Source organism: Silurus aristotelis (assembly GCF_946808225.1).
Source record: "Silurus aristotelis genome assembly, chromosome: 15".
Taxonomy (NCBI): domain Eukaryota; kingdom Metazoa; phylum Chordata; class Actinopteri; order Siluriformes; family Siluridae; genus Silurus; species Silurus aristotelis.
In genome coordinates, this window is record NC_139588.1 from 7,667,114 (window position 1) to 7,692,438 (window position 25,325).

A 25,325-nucleotide genomic window follows, 5' to 3' on the forward strand; every position below is an offset into this window, starting at 1 on the left:
ATGTGAACGCTGACTGCACGCCAGACCTTCCTTACCTCACCTACATCAGTACCTAACTTTACTAATGCCCTAGTTGCTAAATGATCACAAATCTCCACCCTCCAAAATCTAGTTGAACATCTTCCCAAAAGAGTGGAGGTTATTATAACAGCACATGGCACAAAACAGCACAATTAATTATAGAATGGGACATTTAAAAAGCTTGTATGAATATTATAAAGTATATATGAACATGTGATATGTCAGGTTTCAAGAAAAAGATCATTAAAACCTCTTAATTAGATTTTCAGAGTAATAAGTATTTATTAGACTAAAGCAAGTTAAAATTTCTTTCTTCAGGCAATGTGAATTTTATTTGTAAATCTTTGAACGTATTTTATAGCGCTGAGGGAGCAAGCTATAAGCAGTAAGCTTCATTCCTGAGCCAGTCTGATGCGTCTGAGTGAGGGAGGATGTTCCTAAAAGCACCAGGGGGAATAGTTTTCTGTCATGTTCAGAGATTATTAGTGAGCTGCTTATGCAGAATTGTGGATCACCGATCTCAGTAATGCAGAAGAGACTTTGTGTGAAAACACCTCTGAGTAGGCACTAGCGTTCCATTACTAATCTGAGACATAAATCCAGGTGGTTCTCAAACTAGCACCATTCTGGGATGTAAAAAAAATGGCACTGTGATCATTTACTGCCTAATTCTCTCGCTAAATGGATATGGTAAGATTTGCCAGTGAATAACATAAAGTAGATCGTGTTGGACTTTCCACTCAGAAACCACCCCTTATCTTTTTTTTTTCTGTGGAAGGACACCCTGTTCCAGGCACTGCAACAAGTCCTCTGACAGGTGACCCCTGCATTAAATAATAATGGAGATTCTCTCCTCACCCTCACCTGACACCCTTCCTTCTGCAAACTGAGCCCCTGGCATCTACCCAATGATGAAAGTTACACTAATGAGCTCAATCGTACAGTGTATGCTGACATTGATCAGAGAATACCACCCACCTGCTGCCAGGCGCGCCACGAACGCACTGACTGGGTAATACGTTTGTGGACTGTCTAAAACCACTGACCCCAAGCACTGTTTCATTGCAGGCATTAATTAATAAATGTAATGGTGGAATGAATTTATGCTTATCTGGCTTAAGTCTATTAATTGTGCAATATCTACACCTTAAAGAAACATGCGAAATGTTTTAATGAATATAAGAATATAAGTTTTAATTGAAAAACCAACATCTTTGTAATGCATTTAGAGTCAGACAGAGAGCTTTTATTGTTCACTGTTTGATGAATACATCTTGCATAGCTGCAGTGGGACCCAACCATCTGGGAAATGCTTTTTCCATTCTTTTCTAATTTGAATAAATCAATCGACATCAGCTTTATTGAAAAGGGTAATCTTTAAAAAATTCACAAGAATGTCACAGGTTCTTAGTATTTGGTTCACCCAAGAAGGCAGACTTCACAAATGTGTGCACAATTATTTATTCGTTTTTACATCAAATCCATTAGAGTGTCATCTGAAAAACGTACTTCAGAACATCAGAACAGAAAATCTGACCTTTCGAACAAAGTGGTTAACATATTAAATATCACATTGGACTACATTTAAACAGGGACCAAAAGTGAAGTTATTAAACATTGACTTGCTTTGTTTTAAAAATTTCAGAATTGTAAATCATTTGGTTGCAATGGCGTAGGACTGAAGGTTGCATGAACAGTTCTGCATTTAAGCACCAGAACACCTCAACAATGGTGAAACTGTAATGAATGGACATTTGGTGTTGAGGAGGATTGGTTCCCTTTTGAGACTGGTTCCTCTGAAGATTCCTTCCTTTTTTCATCTCAGGGAGTTTTTCGTTGGACTGTCGCCACTGGCTTGCAGGTTAGGAATAAACGTCTGCATGGAGACAATGTCTATTGTTAAAAGGTGTTATACAAATAAAACCGAATTGAATTGAATTGGATTTCCCATTTGAAATGAAACCAGAATGGATCCCGTTGTACAATTCAAAATCCATGCCTACACGAACACAGTAAGCTATTTAAAAAATACGAAGACCATTTGTTATCTTGTCTATCCGAAGTAATTGTTCTAGACAACGTTCAACCAAAGAAAGCTGCATGCAGAGGGGGTGTTTATTACAGGTTTTTACTCTGATCCTGAATATCATTTTCCTATGACTAAGGCTCACCTGCCACTTAGAGTCTTTTGCAACTTGGTGACTTGAACTATAGGCTAAATTATGGATAGAGATGAATAGCATGATGTCTGCACTATCTCTATTATATAACCACTGATAAAACGCTTTTGTGTGGAGGTTTGGAAAAGTGTTTGGATGGGAGGCATACATTAGGGCCATATATTAAATTGCTAAAAAAAAAAAAAAAAAGGTAATAGCCTACAGTACAACTCTCTCTCTCTCTCTCTCTCTCTCTCTCTCTCTCTCTCTCTCTCTCTCTCTCTCTCTCTCTCTCTCTCAAAATCCCCCTTCTCTCACAGTTTCAATGACTGAGATGACCGCACACACACACTGTAGTGCGATGACAGACAGACCCACGTGAATGAAACTACAAAGAGCAAATAAACGCTCGACCCCCCAGCATGTTCCTGCTCCTCCACCCCGTCTTTCGTTTCCACGCAGCACTAAAGAAGGATCAAAGTCAATGAAACATCTGAAGTCCGGGCACTGGACCGTGTCTTGTCAGGATCTCGCCGTCACGTGGTCGTCTGGACTGGTTGAAGCGTGTGTCTCTCTCTCTCTCTCTCTCTCTCTCTCTCTCTCTCTCCCTCTCTTTCTCTCTCTCTCTCTCTCTCTCTCTCTCTATCTCTGTCTCTCTCTCTCTCTCTCTCTCTCTCTCTCTCTCTCTCTCTCTCTCTCTGTCTCTCTCTCTCACACACACACACACACACACACACACACACACACCTGAATGCGTCACTAGAGGACTGGTGTGTCCCGAGAGCGCAGACAGAAGCAGGCAAGCGAATAAAAGGGATACGAGATTGATAGTGCGTAATGTAAACAGTCTATCAACCTCCCCAATACACACATACACACACACACACACACACACACACACACACACACACACATGGACAGCTGCAGATGCAAGTCGCAAAAACTTCAGAGTAATTTACCTGTGGCGGTTTAAACGAGCTGCTCTGAGTCCACTTAGAAGTGGACTTGTTTCCAAACAGTTACGCAGCGTCCACGTGTGAAGGACTGACCAGACCCGGAGCACACACACACACACACACACACACACACTCACGCGCGCGCGCGCGCACGCACGCACACACACAGTAACCGCGTGCAATCTTCAAAGTGCACCCGCTCGCACGGACGTCCAGTTTTCCCCCCGACGGGCTCCATGAAGGATGTGGCTGCGCTCGGGCACACGCGCTTGATGAAGCGGCCGCCGCTATCATGCGCGTGTTGGCTGAGGCCAGCGTCCAGTGTCTGCGGCTGGCTTTCCTGCTGATGGTGGCGGCAGGCGCGGCGCCCTCCCCGGCTCTGAGCGCCGGTTGCCCGGAGCGCTGCGTGTGCGACGAGCAGCTGGTGGTGCAGTGCGCCGGCCAGAGGCTCAGCGTCTTTCCCGCGGACCTTCCGCTCGCGACGCGCCAGCTCATCCTGAGCGACAACCGCATCGGCGAGCTGCCACCGCTCCAACTCAACTACCTGTCCGACCTGGTGTACCTGGACTGCAGCAACAACTCTCTCTCGGAGATCTCGGAGTCGACGTTCGGCAACCTGCGCAAACTCGCCTACCTGGACCTGTCGTTCAACGCGCTGGCGCGCATCGAGGACCGCACGTTCGGCGCGCTCGCCAGCCTCGTCATGCTGCGCCTCACCGACAACCCGGGCCTGTCCGAGATTCACGCGGACGCGTTCGCCGAGAACAGCGCGCTGCAGGTGCTCGACGTGAGCCGCAACAACCTGACCACGTTGAACGTGAGCACGCTGGTGGCGCTTCCCGCGCTGCGCGCTCTCGGCCTCAGCGGAAACCCGTGGCGCTGCGACTGCGACACTGAGGACCTGTGCCTGTGGGTGCACATCGAGGGCTTCAAGTTTCAAGGTGAGCGGTATCTCACTTTAATTCACATCACTTCCCAATACCACAAGTACTTTTCTATCACCATTACAGTTGAATCTCTTTCCAACACTCTGCTTTGCACATATATTCCTACTGTATAGCTCGTCATAAGCACTAATAATAAACTGTGTGAATAGACGTCTTCCTGATAAAAAACAGGGCAAATGTATAATAATAATCACTAATAAATAAAGTCAATCATCTGGGTTATAAAATGATCACTTTGTTGCATGTCAACCTGTTTAGTAATTGCAGCAAAAGTAAAGGAAAACATTTACAATACAATAATTGCATGCCATAATTCCATTTATTAACACTGATCATCCCAAAATGCACGCTGAGACTCTAAAGTAAATCACTATACCTGGTTACACTCTAAAAAAGACATCCCACTATACACTTAAAATAATATTGCTTTCGCATCTACACATGTAAACGAACACATTATTAAATGAACAGTGAATCTATTCAGGTGAGTACAGAACACATTAAATGACACTGCAGGTATTAAGATAAAACTGCTTTTTTGCTAAAAAAAAAAAAAAAAAAAAAAAAAAAAAGTCAGCTATAGAAATTCCCACCAGAGGATTTGGTGCCTGTGTGTTTGTGAGACTGCAGGGAAAAAGAGATCAGCTAATGAATCCTCATTAGGGTTGAGATAGCCTAAGGCTCTTTATCTCACCCAGATCGCTTTATCACATTATTCAGATCGCTAATTTGATCTCGGGTGTCACTCTCCGTGGAGGGCAGAGGAGACTCATTGCTAGTTTTCGATGGGATTGCAGAAACTTTATATCAACACCAACAACAACATCAACTAAGAACTTTTTCAAATGAATAAAAGCAGTGTTTCTGATAGTGTTGGGTTGAACATATTGAGGCCTGTGTGTGTGAGAAAGTGGAAAAATATAGAGAGAAGCATTTTCGTCATGCCAAATTTTACTCCCTATTACACCATTTACTTAACATTAACAGATCTGCTGTAGAAAATATAGCCCTGCACGGAAGTACGCTGGTTTAATCTCAGAAAGACCTTGCTAATTACATGCGATTAATGCATTATAAATTAATTCTGTGATCCTCCAGATCTGGACTGTGTGATGTGTTAGACATGAATTTATCACCATCTGAGATTATTCCATTGCTGGAAGGCAAACTGTAGACCAGTCCATCATTGTCTATTCCACTGCTCATCTCTCTCTCTCTCTCTCTCTCTCTCTCTCTCTCTCTCTCTCTCTCTCTCTCTCTCTCTCTCACTTTCTCTCTCTCTCTCTCTCTCTCTCTCTCTCTCTCTCTCTCTCAGTCCCACGATTGGCTGCTCTGACGTTTTGGTGTTGCTGTGTCTGTGGAGAGTTGTGGTCTAATTATATCATTTTTAAGTGGATATGAAGAGTGTAATTTCTCTCCTATTATGTAATCCAATCAGACCTCATCTGCTACACCATCCAACTAACGCAATAATATCTGCTCCTTCTTTCTTTCTTTCGGCAAGTGTGTGTGTGTGTGTGTGTGTGTGTGTGTGTGTGTGTGTGTGTGTGTGTGTGTGTGTGTGTGTGTAATGTCATGCTTACCTGCAGTAAAACAGTTTGTTACTTCCGGTTATGGACCCAGTTTTTTACCCACAGTTATTGTGTAGGTTACGGCATCGTAAAGCATTATAGCAGAAGAGCCTTAAACTCCAGATCTGATCGTTACGTTGTTAGCTTTGTAAATTATGTTACACTTGATCAACTGTGTTTTATGTAGCTGTTCATACTTTATTTGAGAAAAAAAAGAGCTCCGGTTGTCAGAACTATATGTGAATCGTTGGAATGGGGGTAATTTATCTAAACGATGTGCATTCCTTATTTTATTTATATATTACTATTAATTTCCATTACTATTACTATATACTAGGGACGTGCATCAGTAACATCAGCAACAATAATTGTACATCAGTAAATCGTTTTTTACCGATGCAAATATGTTACAAATTATACATTGCAATACAAATGCCAACTTAGATCCAAATGCACACTTTTTCAAATCAATGCATCTTTACTAGTAATGTATTATATAGATTATACTATATTTTATTAATATTATTATAATTACTATTTAATACATTACAATTATTATATTAATATACAATTTCTATGTTAAGGTTGTTAAGATTGTTAAGTCTTTGCAGGAATTGGATTTTTCCCTGAACAATTTCTGTAGCCTTTGCTTTGTGTGTCGTGCCTGTTGGACTTTAATTGCTCAATGATTCATGCTGTATTCACATTTTGTGGTGTCATTTTGTTCAATACACCTATTTTTCTCTCAATTGTCTAATGATTTTTGTATTATACTGTATATGGCAAATAATATTCCTTTTCTGCTTATGTCTGCTGATCTGTACAGTCCAGCACAAAAGTTAGCATAAAAGATGGATATGAAGAAGACAACATTAATTTTATAGGAACATTATATTTGGTGTGTCATGTTTTATACCTGTATTAAATACTGCATGGCAAGATATTAATAGTCAGGAAATTATATCAGTTTAATAGTTTTAGATTTCTGAATGTGATATAAATATTATTTACCGGTTTTAGTTGCTTGGCCAAGCTTATTCAGTATGACCTGTTAGTTTGAGGGTGATGGGCTGATTTAGCTTTTTTTGCAGGATAGGCCCACATTCCTTTTTTAACATCTTGGTTTTATCAGGTTATGTCCAGATTTACACAAAAAATCTACTATTCTAACTGTGTTCCTCTTATATGTGTGTGTGTGAAATCATAAAGAGACATTTTCTCATAGCCTGTCTTGTCTTAAGCACGAGTGCAGACACCTAGGAAAATTCGTATTACACTAAATTTAATATTCTGGACAGATAACAGTGTCCTATGACCTATCACCGGTCTTAAAATTTAACTATGCTTTATATTCTAAACAGTTACACCAGTTAATTAAATCCAGCTAAAGACAAATGCCTTGAAAGTGTTTTTATGTTTGCCATGCTGCTGGTCGATGTGCAGGCATGCATTCTAATCTAAGCATGATGTTTCTTGTGACCTCTGGTGCGGTGAAAGCTGCATTCGTAAGCCTTGATGGTGCATACAGGTCGGATCGGGGAGTCACGTGAACGCTCCAGATGCTCTGGTTAATAGAGTTTGATTTAAATGACAGCGTCTGCTTTGTGACGAGGGCATTGAGAACAACCTTCCAGTGTCCTTGTGGAATATTTGAAAATAGGGACATATTTATTCACAGGATCCCTGAAAGGATTTAATGACATTGGGATTTGCCATAAATGTTTTCATAGACATTATTGTAGATTTGTCTCGTATTTATGCCTTTCATTTACTGATGCTAATATTAAAGCAATTCCAATAGGTCAAAATGTGAATGCAAATGAAGAGTTGAATAAAATCAGTTGCTCTTTGGCCAATCATGCTATGCAAACATAACATTTTAAATATACCGTTGAATTGGGGCTGTGCTAAAGGAGTCAGGAGTTTCCATCTTGTCTTTTTCCCTCGTGTTCCTTCGCTTGATTCATTACCTGTACGGGTGACGTTTGATAGAGGACACTGAATCACAAATGCAACTGACAGACACCAGAGAATGGAGTTGCACCAATCATATTAAACTCGGTTTGATTTCTAAGCTGAGAGGGAATACGTTTCATCCGTCAAATCCATGTATTGCCCTTTATACCTCCTCAGCCAGACTGACAGACTCTCAAATGTAAAAAAAGCACATCATCTGTCAGCATGAATCAACAGCTTATCAGTTACTGCAGATAGAGTCAGCAGGTCATTTAACTCATTACAGCTTTAGAATTACTGCAAGACATGTATTTCGGTTCAGTTTTGAAAAATGTGGTGTGAACACAAATCTAAACCTAATCCTGATATTTGTATTTTTATGTTGACTGGCAGGTTTAAGCAAAGATACGAAATGTATTTTTAAAGAAATAGCAAATACCTTTATATTATACAGCAGCCACACAATGTGTCAAAATAAACTACTGTATTTTTGTATTTTAAAAATATAAAAAAATACTTTGACAAGGGTGCAAGAAAGTTTTTTCACAGTTTGTGAAAGACTCATAATTATATCCTAATTCAGTTACTTGGTGTTTGGTAACGAAGGAACATCAGCAACATTGACTCAATGACAAACAAGTTATTCATAAGAAGACAACTGATGGCACCTGTAATTATGCAACCAGTTTCTAACTAAGCAGTCATTTGATTGTTAATCCTAATTATTATAATATATTATGTGTCCAGCAGTCATTCCTGCAATGGTAGGCAAATTTATGATCCTACTAAACTGCTACTTCAATTAGGGTACCATGATCAGGAATCAAATATTTATTTATCAATCACTGAACGCTTATTTGGAAGTTAAAATCAAACATTTTATCATTTCACCAATTATTAAATGACCAATATGAAAGCTGGAAGTCTGCACGTTTCTTACCTTCACCACCTTCTTCCATATGGATCAGTTTTCTGTTCTGATCTCAACAAGTCTGGGAAACTACTGAGTAGGCACCAATTAGAGTCATTTTTATGATGTCATCATATAGACTTCTTGGAAAGTATTTTACAATATTTTTTAACCTACAAAAATACTAAAGTATTTTGATACAATATATGAAGCCATTTTTATCAATTCTCCCAAAAACAAATGACAAAATCCTTTATTGTGATGGTCCTTTGCAGAGAGAATTGATCATTGAGAAAGTCTGAGAACAAGAAAGACAGACCCCGGTTCATCTATCTGCCTCGAACAACAGGAGAAATGGTTTTCATTGCCACAAAGTTGCATACAGTTGTAACACAACAATTTGTTTTCCCTTCATTGGAACTAATAGGCCCCAAGACTGTTTTACTGTTTTTCATAAAGATATGGTGTGTTAAAGTTCGAGTGAAAAAAACTGAAACACTGCCTGAACCCCAGACTTCCTCACCAATCTCACACATCATCTGTACCTGACCATACTAATGTTCACAAATCAGAAATCCCCAAAGCCTTGCTCCAAAATCTAGTGGAAAGCCTTTACAAAAGAGTAAAGCTTATTATATCAGAAAAATGGATTATAATTGAATGTTTTAAAGTTACATGTGGGCATAATAGCCAGGTTTCCAATAATTGCTGGCTTTTTTCCCCAATAATTGAATGTCTTTCTTGCAATTGTTTTAATGATTACCATAATAAGATAAGATATACCTTTATACGTCCCACAGTGAGGACATTTCTAAAGAACATTTCCCATACCAGGAGTTGAACCCAGGCTGCCTAGGTGAAAACCAGGAATCCTAACTGCTAGACCATATAGGAAACACAGATGTTCTTTGTGTAAGGAGTATGTGTCGATCAGCAAATATTGAAAGACAGCGATTTGAAAAAAATATCCTAACGTATAGATTGTGTCTATGTGGAGGATGTTAAGTTGTGTCCTTACTTGGTTTTCGGATCTATAGGTCAGCTGTGGCGAAACATCATTCACTCATCGTCACTGCTTGACCAAGGGATGCACCAAATGTGTTGCTCTGTTTGTGTGTTACTGTTTGCATATGTGTGTGTGTTCGTGCAGCAACGATAGAAGAGAAGATAGAATCCAAAGTGTTGAGCGTTGTGCCTTCCAGCAAATCATTGTTAAAAAAAAAAAAGCAAGAGAGTAAAAGTGAGGGATTGAAATAGATGAAAATCGGTGATACAGACAAACCGTGACATTGCTCTTGTTCTGTAACAGTACTGCATGTCTATGTTTTTCGCCCCATGTGCATTTACTCACTATGGGTAGGCAGTAGTATGGCATGGAGCTTCTAGGCATAGAGCCAAACAGAAGGTGGACACAGGGCCATGGCTGAATATTCATGAAGAGAGGTAGAGCTTACGAGCATGTTTAGTTGCCAGCCAACCCAGAAATCCATAATTGATAGTTGGACAAAAAAAAGCATGATTGTGTAAGAATGAAAAATCCATACAAATGTCCAGTCGCAGGCTGTTTTCTGATAAGAACACTAGACCTGAGATGTGGACTCGCATCTGAGCTGTGGTATTTCCTAACTCAATCAGGTCTGATTTAACATTACAGAGTCATTCATCAGTGCAGTCTGAGATCTCAGATGCAGATGAGTGCAATCTGCAACAGCTCATAGCCTGCAGTCCCAGACGAAGGTCACCAGACATAGAGTAACCAGTAATCTGTGTATTAATAACGTCATTTGCCATCAGCCCTGAACATTAATATGTTGCCTTTTTTCCCTCCAATATAATAAAAAGTCTTTTAACTCTGTGACACTTTTTAATTGCTTTTTGATGTTTCTTTTTATTCTTTTTTTTACTTGCTTGTTGACCTTCAGTGTTTTATTCTCTAACCTTGGGATGAAACGTTTTCCCGCAGTGTTGGTGTCAATTCATTATTTAGAAGGTGCTGGACACAAGAGGAGAGAAGGTCCGAGCAAGGTCACTTTTTACAGGCTATTTGAATAGAACAATGTGCTGCTATTCTAACATTGGTGTGTACAACACATTAGGACACAGCCAGCATCATGGCAAAAAATAACACACACCGGCACACAAACGGGTACACACACCAACACACACACACACACACACACACACACACACACACACACACACACACACACACACACACAAGCACACACACACACACACACACACACACACACACACAAGCACACACACCAGCACAGCCCTCCAGCTCAGTCACGTTGCTAAAAAAGCATATACAATATATATATATATATATAAATATACATTTAATCTAGTTTATTCTGCTTTACAGAAAATACATTTACTGACCACTTTAATGGAAACATTTGTACACTTGCACATTCATTCATTTATCCAACCAGCCAATCATGTGGCAACAGCACAATGCACCAAATCATGCAGATACAAGTCAGGAGCATTACATCAAGCATTCGAATGGAGCAGAATGTGATCTTAGTGACTTTAAACATAGTATGGTTGATGGTGCAACATTGTTTGGTTAAAGAAAATTGGGAAAAGTCCAGGGTATGATTTTTTCCATCTTTAACTGGCTGGTTTTGCTTGTACCCCCTGCAGCTTCAGGTTTTGTTTTTTTGGCTGACAGGTGTAGATTCTGATGTGGTCCACTGCTGTTGGAGCCTATTCACTTTAGTCTTCAATGTGTTATATTCTAAGCTGTAAAGAGTGGCTTTTTGAGTGACCGTGGGCTTCCAGTCAGGTCGACCCAGTCAATTTCTGCCTGCAGAATTGCTGCTGACTGGATGTTCTCTTCTACTGCTATCTCTTTGATTACATACAGTACCACAAAAGTCCTCCTGATTTTGCAAAGAGAACACAAGGAAACACAAAAATACAATTTTTAAAACGACCATTTCCTCGATTATGCAGAATTGCTTTTTTGAGCCACATTTAACAGCCTTTTTAAGGTTAATGTTTCTATTATTCCACATGCAATGGTCCCCCCAAAAATCCCACTTGTGACTAATTCAACGTGTGATTTGAAACATCTTGGCCAGCATTGGTTTTCCCTTTAAAAATCTCCCATGGATACCATTTTCACCCAGTCTCTTAGCAATGGAGGAGCCATTAAAGCTTTTTTTGGGTGAGCTAGACTTGCATATGCTTGTATGTATTCTATTCTCAATAGGGTCTTGGGTGAATTTTGGTAGGCCAAACTTTTTAGGATAGATCCACCACTGTTCCTAAGTGGAGATAATGGCTCTCACCGGTGTCACAGAGTTACAGAACCCAACTGTAACAACAAATATTTTTCAATAACCTTTGATTGAAGCATTGAGTGCTGTGTGTTGAGACATTTTCCTGGAAAGGTTGTATTTAAGTGATGCTTAGATTCAGCAAATGACAGTAGTTAATCCTGGGCATGTCTAGTGAATTGGTTGGTTGAGTTACGGTGCCACACAGAGAAAGTCTTCCATCAATAAATGTAATAATTGCTGGGTGTCGCAAATAAAAGTTTTTAGTCGAAACTGTGCAGATTCACAGTAGCTCTTATAGCACTGAAAATTGATTTTTTTTTTGTGCTCGGAGGTCAGTTGGGATCTCGAAAATGATTTGGTCTGTGTTCACTAATGGACATAAAAATGTAAAAGAGTAAAACAGGCTTTAAGCTCATACCTTTGAGCTTCCACAGTTATTCATCATTGGTCACCCATCTCGAACACACATATATATATATATATATATATATATATATACACATTATTACACACGGAAAACTGCTTTTTAGTAGTTTTAGTAGTAGCATTATATTTTAGGGGCTATGGAATAAGGTGGCAGTTAAGGCGGTAAGCACCATGAAAAGAAGGCGGCAGCTGCCACATGCCGCCCCTCCAGTAGACCTGCCAGAAAGTACAGAGGAAATAATAAAACACTGAAATGGATTGCAGAGGGTGAGACACCGCATTGAAGAGTTCACCATAGCGAGCTGAGCTCAGCGTAAATGCCATGTGCAGTAATTCTCTCCACTGCTCTGCTGTCTGTCTTCCATTTCATTCTCATCATTATGCAGAGGGTTACTGAGGCTGAAGTCTCCCAAGTCTTATCTTCTTAAAAATGAACATATGAAATTACATAATTAGTGTGTTCAGAAAGTGGTTGGTAGCCCCGCTGCTTTATCTCAACCCTGAGGGCTAACAACTAAAATTAGGGACAGCGCAAGGAAATGAGACACACTGTTTCTCACACTCTTTGAAAAAGAGGAAGAGCAGTGAGTGTGCATGAGAGAGAGGTTTCAGTGTATAGAGGCAAGATGGATGGATATGTGGCGCTGTTTGAGACAAATGATGCATCAGAAAATTGGCAGGATGCTGTAATGGGAGTTTTATTTCACTCATCCTCACTTTATAGTGTGCATGCGTACAAAAGGACAAGACCTTAAAGAAATTCACATAGTGCTCATATGAGTTTCCCACCATTAAATGGCCATTATTCTTCCTTTCTTTGTGTCACCTTGTACAAATGTCAGACCTCATGTGTATCTTAGGGGCTGTTCTTCAAAACTGGTGATTCGTTTCATCTCGTTTCATTGCTGAAGTGTGTACATTTTCTTATCTAGGCTATTTTTAGCATCCTGGATATTTGATGAATAGTTTGATAATATGCTATGAGGAAAAGAACCAGCTCTCCCTTTTTTTTTCATTTGCATAAAACGAGGTATTCCGTATTAACCTCGATTCACGATTTATTGATTTGTTATTATAGACAGGTGGATGCATTTTTTCCTTTAATCATTCATCTTTATTTATTTACCATTTATCTTTATCATTAATTTTTTTATTCATTTATCTCCAGTAGGTGCTTTATCCTGGTCAGGGCTGAATTACATTCAAAACCGACCTCAAGAATGGTTTGTGCAGGGCAGGAAAACCTCAACAGACAGAATGTCAGTCTTTGCCGTCATACCCAAACAGTCACACACTCATTCACATCTAGGGGGTGATTTTGTATGGCGATTGTCATGTTTTGAGGAGGTAAGAGGAACCTGGGGAAGCCATACAACATGTGAAATGACAATGTAATGCATTGACAGACACATTAGCATGAACTCATGTTCACACTTGAAATGCTGGAGCTGTGAAGCAGACTGCGTTCACCACTAATATGGACAGTTAATATGCAGTAGTGGAAGACGTACACAAAGCACGTAGTTGAGTTAAAGTAGAGATACAGTAGTTAAAATATTACTCCAGTAAAAGCAAAAGTGCTCCCTTTAAATTTTTCCCTCGAGTTAAAGTACAAAAGTATTTACCTTTAAATGTACTTGACCATCAAAAGTACTATGATTTATTGTGGTTATAATGCCCTATTATTATTTTTGTCACCAGACTTTATCAACTCATGTGAAAAGACTCTGTTACTCTTAGCACACCGATCTATTAATGGAATAATATTAATGAGACAAACACTGATTGATATCTATTACAATTAACACAAAAAATCTGGAGTTTCTTCTTATTTATTCCTCTCTAAATGTTCTGCTTGCTGTTGTACTGATTTCGAACTGTAAGTTGGTGTTAAGCAGAAACCACCAAGCGCCAATCAAACAGAGCGCGCGTAACCCTGATTGGTGGCTTGCTGCGTGTTTGAGTAGTTAGCATTTTATCTACTCATTAATAAAAAAGGAACGTCTGATTTCACAAAATGTAGTTGAATAAAAGTGATATTTTACTATGAAATGTAGTGAATTTAAAGTAAAAATCTCTCCAAACGGAAATATTTCAGTAAAGTACAGATACGTGAAAAAGCTACAAAAGTACAATCAGGAATTACACTTACTTCATTACTATCTACCACTAATATGTTATATGTAACTATACTAAAATATATCTAATTATACTAATTATACTGAAAAATATCTTACTTTAAAAAGATACTTTACTCTCTGACATTCAGGAGCGGTTGTAGTAAATAAAGCATGTTTTGCATTAGCAAGTGCATATTCGTTTCATTAAGGCATTTGTTCATAGAAGGCGTGAAACACAAGTAGTCCTAGACAACATAGGAACAAGAAATCCAGATTAGGGAAGATGTATATTTAAGAAGACCTGTGTTGTAAATGCTTTGAGGTGGTTGCTGCAAAGCAGCACTAGTGTTCATTAACAGGGGTGATGGAGCAGTCACTCTACTGCTGACTCGGCAGTATTGATACAAGCCCCTAGGCTACTTCACTGTGTGCGTGCGTGTGTGTGTGTGTGTGTGTGTGTGTGTGTGTGTGTGTGTGTGTGTGTGTGTGTGTGTGTACTGTTCTGAAAACACAACAGCTTCCTAAATCATCTGAAACTTACTGTATACAATTTGGGTTTTTCAGAATTTAAGCTGAATAAGGAAAGATTCATTTACAGGGTTGATTACCCTATATACACCAAGAGTAATTTAACATTTCTGCTTGCATTGTTGTTCTTTCAGAGCTGCAGTGCACAAAGTAGTAGTTCAATTTGCGAAGGGAAAGTATACTTTCGAAAAATCAGGGAGGAAAATCGGAGGAGACTGCGGAGTTATTTGCGTTCTCTTATATTCCCTGTTGTATTGTTTTAGCGGTGAGATGTGTGTTTAAAGGGAAAGTTCGTTGTTGCCCCACAGCGCTATTAGACACAGCTTTTACTGAGTCATGTGGAAATCCACTAAACTGCTCAGGTGGGATTATATAAGTATTTCAGTGCTTCAAAACCCGTATTCACTGTTCGGTGAAGCTGATGCGATATACTAGTAACCAAAAAACTCACTAAGGAACTACAGCAGCACGTGTTTTGCAAGATAATTAAAATTTGATGTCAGATATTAGATTATTCTAGTAGCAGGTGTTGTGGTTTAAAAAAAAAAGAAAGAAAAGAAATGAAGAAAAAAAATAGAAATCTGTCAGATCTTGATGTAGTGCTGAGCTTTTCTTAGACAGTCAGCCATCTGTGAACTGTGTGTTGTTTGGATGAAGGAGGGTTGGTGAAGTGGAATACATTTGCTTTGTTTGTTGCTCATTGTGACTGTTTCTGTGTGAGAGTGTGTTTCCGATAGAGCAAAAACCTGCACATTTACAACTCCCAATGATCCGAATTAGGCTACAGAGGAACATTCAGACCAGCAGGGAGAAATGCAGACCCAAAACTATTCCACAGAGACAACAAGTATGGTGGGTGTTAGATGCGATGATAATCATGGTGTTCATGGCCAGATTTAGTTTGACTGGGGATGCATTCAGGATATCCACTGCACATCTTTTACAGTCATTATATTCCTAAGAAATGTAATATTTGTAGTATAATGGAAAACTGTAGATACTCTCTGTGTTTTGGGAAAAAAATATTTAACTTCTAATTTCTGCACAGAGAAAGTGAAACTTAATTTTAGATAATCTTGTTAGTTTATAGATTTTTTTTTCTCAAATGTATTAAACATTTTTTTGATTACTAGTAATAAAAAAGGCTTTGATATTAGAATAGGATGTTTTAAGAAAAAAATAAACTATTTTGGTATGTTCCCTGTTAAATAATAGTTGGTATAATACAGATTAAGGCTTTTTTCAATTTCAAATAAATTCACTCCTTTGTTTAATCCCATATATTGTCTAGCGGTTGCTTTGTCTGTTGAAATCATAGGCCTTGAGTTTGACGTGACTAATTAATGTACTTGATAATGGAAAAAAGTAATATGGTGAATAACAGGGGTGTAGCCCAACCCAAGACCTCCCAAAATCCAGGCCTGCTGGTGGTGGATGAGATTAATGAGACAGGAAACATTGACCTAAAATACAGATATAACTTGTACATGAAAACCTGTACCTTTAAGCCATTATTTTTCCTCAATGATAAAAAGAAAAAAAGCTGGAAAATACAAAAGCATTTTATGTAACTCGAAATTGCCATTGATTTAATATGTTTAAAATGATTGCTTTCCTGTTTATCATGGACATTCACTATGTAGAGTAGGTGTGGTTCTGAGGAAGTGGAACGTAAAGAAAGCTCTGCCAGCTGGTGCAACAATGTGTGAGCATTCCAACAGCCTCTGGTGATTATGATAATGGGAAGAGCCGTATTAAGAAAGCAGACACCCAAGATAGGCAAGTTAGCTAAATAAGGCCAGGGAATGATGAGCATTTATTTATAACATGCTTTGTCTGATTATAGTTTGCAAGAGAATCCTGCAGATTTTAAGTTTTATCTCTCAAAAAAAAAAAAGGTGCTTTTGTCTTGTCACATGTACATTACAGCACAGTGAAATTCTTTCTTCACATGTAACAGCTATGCTGGATGGCTGGGGTCAGAGCACAGGGTCAGCCATGATACAGCACCCTGGAAGCACATAGGATTAAGGGCCTTGTTCAGGGGCCCAAGAGGGGCAGTTTGGCGATGCTGGGGCTGGAACGCCCCGAACTTCTGATTAGTAACCCCATGGTTCTAGTAAGAGTTTGTGTGGGGTAAGGTTTCTCTCAATGTGTTTAAAGGTCTTATGTGCAGAAAAAATGGAACCCTAAGGTACATCAATTATTCAAATCTAGTTCTCATAGAGAACGTACTTTTATTATTGATGCTTAAGTGCATTTAAAAGGGAGAACTTCTGTCCCTTTACTCAAGTGTCTAGCACTTTTACAGTAGCAAAAAATATTCGCACCAATCCTGATTTTGAGATATCTTTAGTTCCCCACAGCAGCAAGGAGAGAAACAAGTGAGTTGACAGAAGGTAGAAGGGAGAAGAACAACCGGACACCTCGTCACAGACCCAACACCGAGTATGTTTTTATTTTATATGATTTTTCAGGATGACTCAGCACTGCAGGAAAATGTTATTGCACAGTTTTTAATAGTTAATAAAACATTCCTACACATTGTAGCTTCAAATTAAGGCCTTCAATGCAACACTGACACGCTATGACTTGCCTGAAAGTATGTGCAAAAGTTAAAATTGTATATGTGCATTAAGGAATCCTTACGACCAGGGGTTTTCTCACATGGTGATAGTTCTCTCACTTAGGTTTCGTGGCTCTGCTGGGTTGGGCAGCACACAGATAAGCTGACTGGACAGTTTAAGGTGGCATACCTCACAGGAGTGTTGGCATTAGTGCCAGCAAACCCACACTGTGAATTCTTAATTTCAGGACATGGACAGAGCATGTAACAAATAATTTCCTTTTCCATTTAGGGTCCACACATTTCTGAATCGTAATAAGTGGAAGTTTTAATGGTCCATTTTTTAAGGCCTCAATCTATCCAAATGAAGTCTTTTGGTGTGAATTTCCAGTAGTGTTGTTTTTTTTGTTCATTTTGAATTTCAGTTTAAATACATTTGTCCTTCAACAGCACTTCATGTTGCATAGATTTCTTAAGTTATTTTTTTACCTCTATGAAAATGTAAATGGTATTGGCAGATGATATTGCACCTGCGCTAGTCAGACTGCTTGGTGGAATTCTGAGCACAAATTAAATTTTCCATATCGTCTAAAGTCACATTATTGCTGCCTGTGTTGTTTTGCTGCTTTGTAATAATATGATATGCAACACCACATTATAGTGGCCACGTTTCTTTTGGTTGTTCGGTTATTTCGGTTTTGTATGTCCTTGAGAAGTAGATGGTGTGTGGGTGTCGAGTGGTGTGTGTGTGTGTTGTGTGTGTGTGAGAGAGAGATGATGAGGAGAGATGAAACACTTGAAGCTTGTTGAATTCTGCGTTTGTGTGTGCAGTGCGCTGAAAGTACTTTACAGTTTACCTTAGTTTTGAGATCGGATTTGAGGATGTTAATGTAGTAAAACATAAAAGAAAAGCCTCATAAGAGGGTATTCACTGTATGCATGGGTTTCCTCCAGGTTCTCTAGCTTTTTCCCACCTCCTATAAAGATAAATTGCACTAGGGATGATTCTGACTAGGAAAGAGTAGTCACTAATTGAATGAATGAATGAATAAATGCATGAATTTAGTTTAATCTAAACATCACTAATAATGTATATGGCTAATGGAAGTTCAATGGTTTAAGTCCTGAGCAGCTGATTCACATGCTTTGAGTTAAGACCTTAATAACGCCTTTGTTGAATTTGAAGATATTTTGGAAACAACTCTCTGCCTAATAATTATACCCGTTTTTTTATTTCATTGCTTACTATTAACATTATGTTAAGCTTTAATTATATATAAGTTTCGTGAATGATTTGATAATGTTAAAAGTATAAAATATACATATTTATTTAAATTATTGAATGCTCATTCTGTAAATTTATAACATTTAAATTATATATTATGCACGCTACTCATACTAAAGTAAGGTACAGTTTTGACAAGCACATATACTGTGGTTGGATTGAAGCACATAAGGTTAGAACAGCTAGCATGCTAAAGTTGTGTGCAATCATGATGATATGTATGGGACGTGGTAGCACTGTGGTTAAGGCTCCAGATTGTGGCTTGGAAGGGCAAGCTGCCACTCTTGGGCCCTTTAACAAGGCCCTTAAACCTCTGTGCTCCAGGGATGCAATATCATGTCTGATACTGAACTTTTGCCCAGCTTCTTAACGTTGCTGCGATATGTAAGGAAAGTATTTCACTGTGCTGTAACTTATTATTCTCTTCTTCTACAAGTGACAAGTAAAAGCCCCTTTAGTACACCGCATGTCTTAAGAGATGTGTCAATGTTTATGCTGGGAAAGTTACAAGTACAGTGGAACCTCGAGACTCGCGACTTTGATAGTTCGCGACTTTTCATTCATTCTTTTCATTTTGTTTGGAGTAACATTTAAAAACAGAGTTTGTACTAATAAATGACTACATTCATTAATTACTAATTAATAAAAATGTTTTACAAAATCTATTTTATTCTTGTATCATTTATTTAAAGTAGTAAATAAAACATTTATGACAAGTAATTCACAGTTTTTTGTTGATTTTACAGTACAGTACATGTACAATTCCCCTTGAAAAAAGGAACCATCAAAAGGAGAGAGGGGTCATAGAACGTAACCCCCGCGAGTATCGAGGTTGCACTGTATTCAGAGACAGGTTACACGACTGCTTATACACATTCATCAGGCACATCGTTTAGCAAAATACCTGTGTGTGGTTTATACTTCCAAAATTCACACACAACGGTGTTTTTTAGTAGCCAAAAATCAGGCATAGATCTATTTTTCATATATGACTTCAAAATCAGTTTAATTTAACAAGATGGCTTCCACACTCTTCATTATAAGCTCATTACATTGCTTCTAATACAGCACATAATTATGTTTTAATTATTTATATCCTACATCGACAGTTAGTCCTGTAATCATTTCACAATTGATAAGATAGCTAGACCTGTGATGGACACCTAATCTATTATCATGAACATGTATTTTGACGCAAAACAATTAGGCAAGTAACGTACCATTTACATTTGAGTTATTATTCCAATATTTTATTATGGTGTGTGTGTTTGTGTGTGTGTTTAAAAAAGAAGGGAGGTGGTTAGAGACAGGTTGACCAGGCTGCTGAGGGTCACCTTGAGTGATCGCCTAATCTCTTTGTGTCTGCTTCCTTCTGTATTTCAGAGCTCAGTGATGTTGAACCTCTCACTACTGAGAAACATCCTCAGTGCGAGTTCTGTTACCCCACATACTCCTCATATACGAATAAGCCCTAAACCTTGCCTCTTATAGCCTATGTAGGCATGCATCCAAATAAAATGTGCTTCCAAATAATTGCACTGATGCTGACACCAAACAAGTGGAACAATATGAAAGAGAGGATAAGAAATTCGCATAAGCCTTAGACATAAACCATGAGCCAGTGTGGGTCTCTATGAGTGAGTGGTCTATGTTATTAAACTATACACTTTAAAGACGATCATCAAGTTCTGTTTATATAGCACAAGTTATTTCAATTGATGAAGGTCAGCCAAGAATAGTACCAGCAGTTTTTATATAGTATTATATACATTGGACTGCAGTGATACTGTAAGGGTTTAAAGTCTCAATTTAATGCCACAGACATTAATTCAAGATGAAGTGAAAAATTTACATAACTTTAAGTATATTATATTATATTAACTAATTTCAAAATCCTTGCTGAAGATTGGTAATCTTTGTCCCTCCTGCTTTATATCTTGGGTATATTTTGGCTATATTATTTTGTGTTAATAAAAAAACTGAATTAGATTAATTTGCATAATGCAAAGTCCTATCAACCCATTCGTTCCCTTACATACAATTCATTTAATAAAAGCAATACAATCAATTAAAAGCTTCATAAAAACAACAAAGCTGCAACATGCATTTACCATCCAGTTTATTACTTTGCATTATATTATACAATTACACATTAATTTAATGATCTAATCAGCCAATCACGTGGCAGCAGCACAAATACAGTAATCGGTACGTTATAAATACAGTAAGTTTTACGATGTGTTCAAATCTTGCGCCCCCGATTTTTTTTTCCAGCTACTTTAGCTACTTTAGCTACTTTATCCAATCTGCCAAATCAGGAGACCAGCAGTTTCTGTAATATTTAAACCAGCCCTTTGGTAATGAACAACCATGCAACAGTAAAAGTAGAGATTTGTTCATTCTGTTGTTTGTTGTGAACATTAACTAAAGCACTTGAACTGTATATGTGTGATTTTTATATTGCATTGCTAATCAGGTAACTGCATGAGCTGTGCAGTGGTTCCTAATCAATTCAGTAGTGAGTGTAGATCTTAAAAGTCTAAGGGTGTATAAAATCAATCAATAAATATTTGTATTTGATATATATTTATATTCCTATATAGAACGTTATACTCGCCCACTAACCCTAACCTTAAACATAACCCTAGGTCTTGTACATTGGGTCTCATCACCCTTGACAGTAACACTTAACTATATATACATCATGAACTATATACCATGTTGGACTATCCATCAGTGCTGTAGATTTGTCTAATCTATTATCAGATTACATTAATATTCAATATCAAATCTGTGTATAGAAACCATGTTCGATTTGCTGCAGTGGCAGGGTGCAGAAAGCAACAGACATAATTCCCATATAACAGTCTTACCTAAGCCCCAGGGCTGGCCAGACAGTGTGACCCATAGATTATTCATCAGCCATATCTCACCGTCTCACTGGCAATGTCCCTCTCTCTTTCTCTCATTTCTGTATTTATTGCGAAGTGAGCATCATTTGATTAGCACAATTTATTATAGTAATGCATCAAGAAGATGGCCCTGTCATCACCAGAGCAGGTCATCCATTAATGTCTATGAGAAAAATAAAAGCGCATATTATTGTGTGTGTGCGTTGGATCTCTTCGTCAAAGTGCAATGTAGAGTTGACAGCCTACTGCTGGGCTTCGCTCTGGCTCTGAGATAGGGATGATGGTTACTGAGCTGTATCCTCCTCTGGGGCAGGGGCACATTGCTTTAATGTTCGTGTGTGTGTGTGTGTGTGTGTGTGTGTGTGTGTGTGTGTGTGTGTGTGTGTGTGTGTGTGTGCGTGTTTGTACGCACGTGTGTGTGTGTGTGTGTGTGTGTGTGTGTGTGTGTGTGTGTGTGTGTGTGTGCGTGTTTGTACGCACGTGTGTGTGTTTTTGTGTGTGTGTGTGTGTGTGTGTGTGTGTGTGTGTGTGTGTGTGTGTGTGTGTGGGAGGAAAGAGGAGAAAAAAAATTGCAGAAATGCATAAAGTGGCAAATATACTGCATAATCTGTTTAGAAGCAATATCTGGCAAGATTAGAAAATTTTTATTTTTCAAGTAAAAAACAGAGTTTATAGTGTAAATGAAGGTATAACATCCTGCCTTTCGACACTCTTGCTCATCAGTCTACCTGGGAAAAGGAATACAACTTTATTTTGTAAAATAATAGTCACAAATTAATTAAGAAAAGCACTTGGTTAATTTAGTGGACTTACCTACCAGTATTGCAATCCAAAATAATTTAAAATCAATTATGCAAAGTTTTGTGTGCATTTGTGCAAATATTCTGCATTTTTCATTTTCAAAAAGCTGAATATATTGCCACATGCCTAAAAGTATTATTTAGATATGTAATATTTAAACAAGTTTGCATTTTTTTTTACATGTATCCTTTTACATGATTGAACTATCGATCCTTTGTTTGTGTTCTTTCTTTTAGACGAAGGACAGACGGTGTGTCAGAATCCGGTGGAGATGCGCGGCCGCCGCCTAGCGGAGGTGGGCATGCAGCTGCGCTCCGAATGCCACCAAGGCCTTGGCTACTGGGACTACCTGTTTTTCATTGCCATTGGCTTCGTCATCTTCTCAGCAGGCACCGTTTCAGCCTGGGTGATGGGGGTGCTCATGGTGCTCTACGAGCGCTACAGCAAGAGGAAGAGCGAGGAGGTAGACGGAGAGGATGACGAGAGCACGCCCATCCGCAACACTGGGAGTAGCCATGGCAACGGAGACCTGAGCAAGCCCGGCATGCAGGTGTGATCGAGCGTGGGGATGGACGAAGGATTAATAGGCGAGACAGTGGAAAGAATACTGAGCACATTTTTAATGATGAAGGTGACTTGAGTGCACTCTGTGAACGTGTCCCAGTAATTCCCTGTACATCCCTGAAAGGATCATATTGGGTTCATCACCCATAACAAAATAGTTTTAAAAAGTCTTTGGGTCTGTGAGTTATAACCAGTAATAATTGACCTAAACCTGGACACTGTGTGCATGTGTGCATATAAACATGTTCACAGAGCAGTAAGGGGATTTAAACAGTCCCAGCCTGGATGCATAAAAAAAAAAATTAGACCTGATTCCTACTAACACTTTTTTGGTTGTTTTTGTTATTGTTGTTTTTTTCCCCCTACACCAGCATCTTTTCCATAAATCATATCAATCCAAAATGAAATGTGTAAACGATGATGCTCATCAAAAGGAAATGACGGGCATGCACACTGAGTTTCAGGCCAATGACCTTTACATCATTTCCAAAATTTTTATTTGTTTTGACATGAACACTCCAGCAAATACAAAGCAGTCAAACATGAAATTAAATAAATAAAAAAAAAAACAGCATCCAAACAGAAAGTTCGACCAACATGGAATTGTGGACATCGTGCAGCAGACACACATTCCCAGTGGTGTGTCAGGAACAGCTAAGAAAATAAAAGTTTGTTTTTAAATTCTGCAGCTTCAGTGAGGACTACGCCTGGGAAAGAGGGTCACGGCACATGCAGGTCGTTGATCTCTGACATCTGGACTGAGTTAATGACACGTTAATAATGCCCTTATACGTTGGCTCTCTCCTCCACACAATTTGCTTAGAGAGTGATTTAATGAGATGGGATGGAGTGAATCACAGGGCAGGCTGACTGTCGCTCTGTCAGGTCAATGAGTTGAGGGAGGGAATGAGGGCTGATATGAATGACTCATCCTGAATGAAACGGGGAAAAAACGAGCTGTACACTAGCCTGTAAAACTAAACTGCTGAAGGAAGCAGGGTGGTGGTGGGGCTCTGGGGTGAGGGTCGGGGTCGGGGTCGGGGTAGTAGTGGGCTGTTTGATTGACTGGATCAGTCAGGATACACTAAGCCAGTAAGTTTGTATGCACTTTACCCCTAAGCCTTACACAATGGCAAAAGCAGTGCAGCATGAACATAACTGCATAGGTGACCCTGATAGCAATAGTGTGTGTGTGTGTGTGTGTGTGTGTGTGTGTGTGTGTGTGTGTGTGTGTGTGTGTGTGTGTGTGTGTGTGTGTGTGTGTTGGGAATTGTAAAACCACATCAGAATGCTGTGTCTTTGGCGTTGACCTTTATCTTCACACTAGCTATTTTACAGTTGAGTGCAGAGGTTTGTATTAAATCAGGCCAAAATAAACAAGAAAAAAAATATTTTTAATCTTCGTGCTTCCCGGTCCGATTCTCAGATCAGGGGCCAGATTGTATGGAGTTTCTTATTCGGATGCTGCATTCGACTAAAGGATGTAATGCGTGGTTTCTGACCTTCCGACTCAGAAAACCCCCCAAAAAAAAAATTTATTTGAGAACTCTGGACAGTCTCTTCAATCCTGAGTTTAGTAAATGATTTAAAATCTACATAGTTATATGCATATATATAAAGATTGGCACTGTGTGGCTTCAAACGACTTGTTCATACTTTTTTTTTTGCTTAAGATTGGCATCCAGAGATGTTTTTAAATCTGTAATACTGAATGTACTTAAGTCTTAACTCGTCATAGTTAACTAAAAAAAAAAAAAAAAAAAAAGGATGACTGAGAAAAATCCAAATCTGGATGCATCTGTGTGCTTTTTTTTTTTTTTTTTTTTTTTTTTTTTTACCTTTTTGTAACTTAAAAGAATGGAGGTCAATAATTCAGAGATTACTGAGGTAAATTGTGGTGGTTAAGGCATTGGCCTTTGGTTTCAAAGGTCATAGGTTCAAATCCTGGTAGCTCACTGGATAAGATGTCGGAGTTCTGATTAAAAGACCATGGGTTCAAATCCCACCAACACCAAGCTGCCACAGACTACTGGGCTCTTAACCTTAAATTGCTCTACTGTAAATATATAACCATAAGGGCATCTGCCAAATGCCATAAATGTAAGCCCCAGATGCTACACCAAGCTGAAACTTTGGACAATTTAGCTTAATCCCATAGCTGCTCAATTGTTTAAATGAGATAAAAATGTAAGTTGATCTGGATAAGAGCATCTGCCCAATGTCGTAAATGTAAACAAGTATATTAATATGTGTGCATTTTCCCTGTGATGAAATGAATGAATGTGCCCCAAAATCCAATCTGGAGACCGA

The 25,325-nt window shown here is 38.7% G+C and overlaps 1 protein-coding gene across 1 annotated transcript; it reads left to right on the forward strand.

Moving 5' to 3' along the window:
- Window positions 1–2,762: 2,762 nt before the first annotated feature.
- On the forward strand, window positions 2,763–23,337 carry lrrc52 (leucine rich repeat containing 52). The gene is made up of 2 exons (XM_083561818.1): window positions 2,763–4,077; window positions 22,688–23,337. The coding sequence occupies exons 1-2, from the start codon at window positions 3,429–3,431 to the stop codon at window positions 23,005–23,007; spliced, it is 969 nt and encodes a 322-aa protein (XP_083417944.1). The 5' UTR covers window positions 2,763–3,428; the 3' UTR covers window positions 23,008–23,337.
- The last annotated feature ends 1,988 nt before the right edge of the window (window positions 23,338–25,325 follow it).

Excerpts from the sequence above, each read along its gene's own strand:
- lrrc52 (XM_083561818.1), top strand. The coding sequence starts at position 3,429 with ATGCGCGTGTTGGCTGAGGCCAGCGTCCAGTGTCTGCGGCTGGCTTTC. Across the intron at positions 4,078-22,687 it reads CGAGGGCTTCAAGTTTCAAG|ACGAAGGACAGACGGTGTGT; the intron begins GTGAGCGGTATC and ends TCTTTCTTTTAG.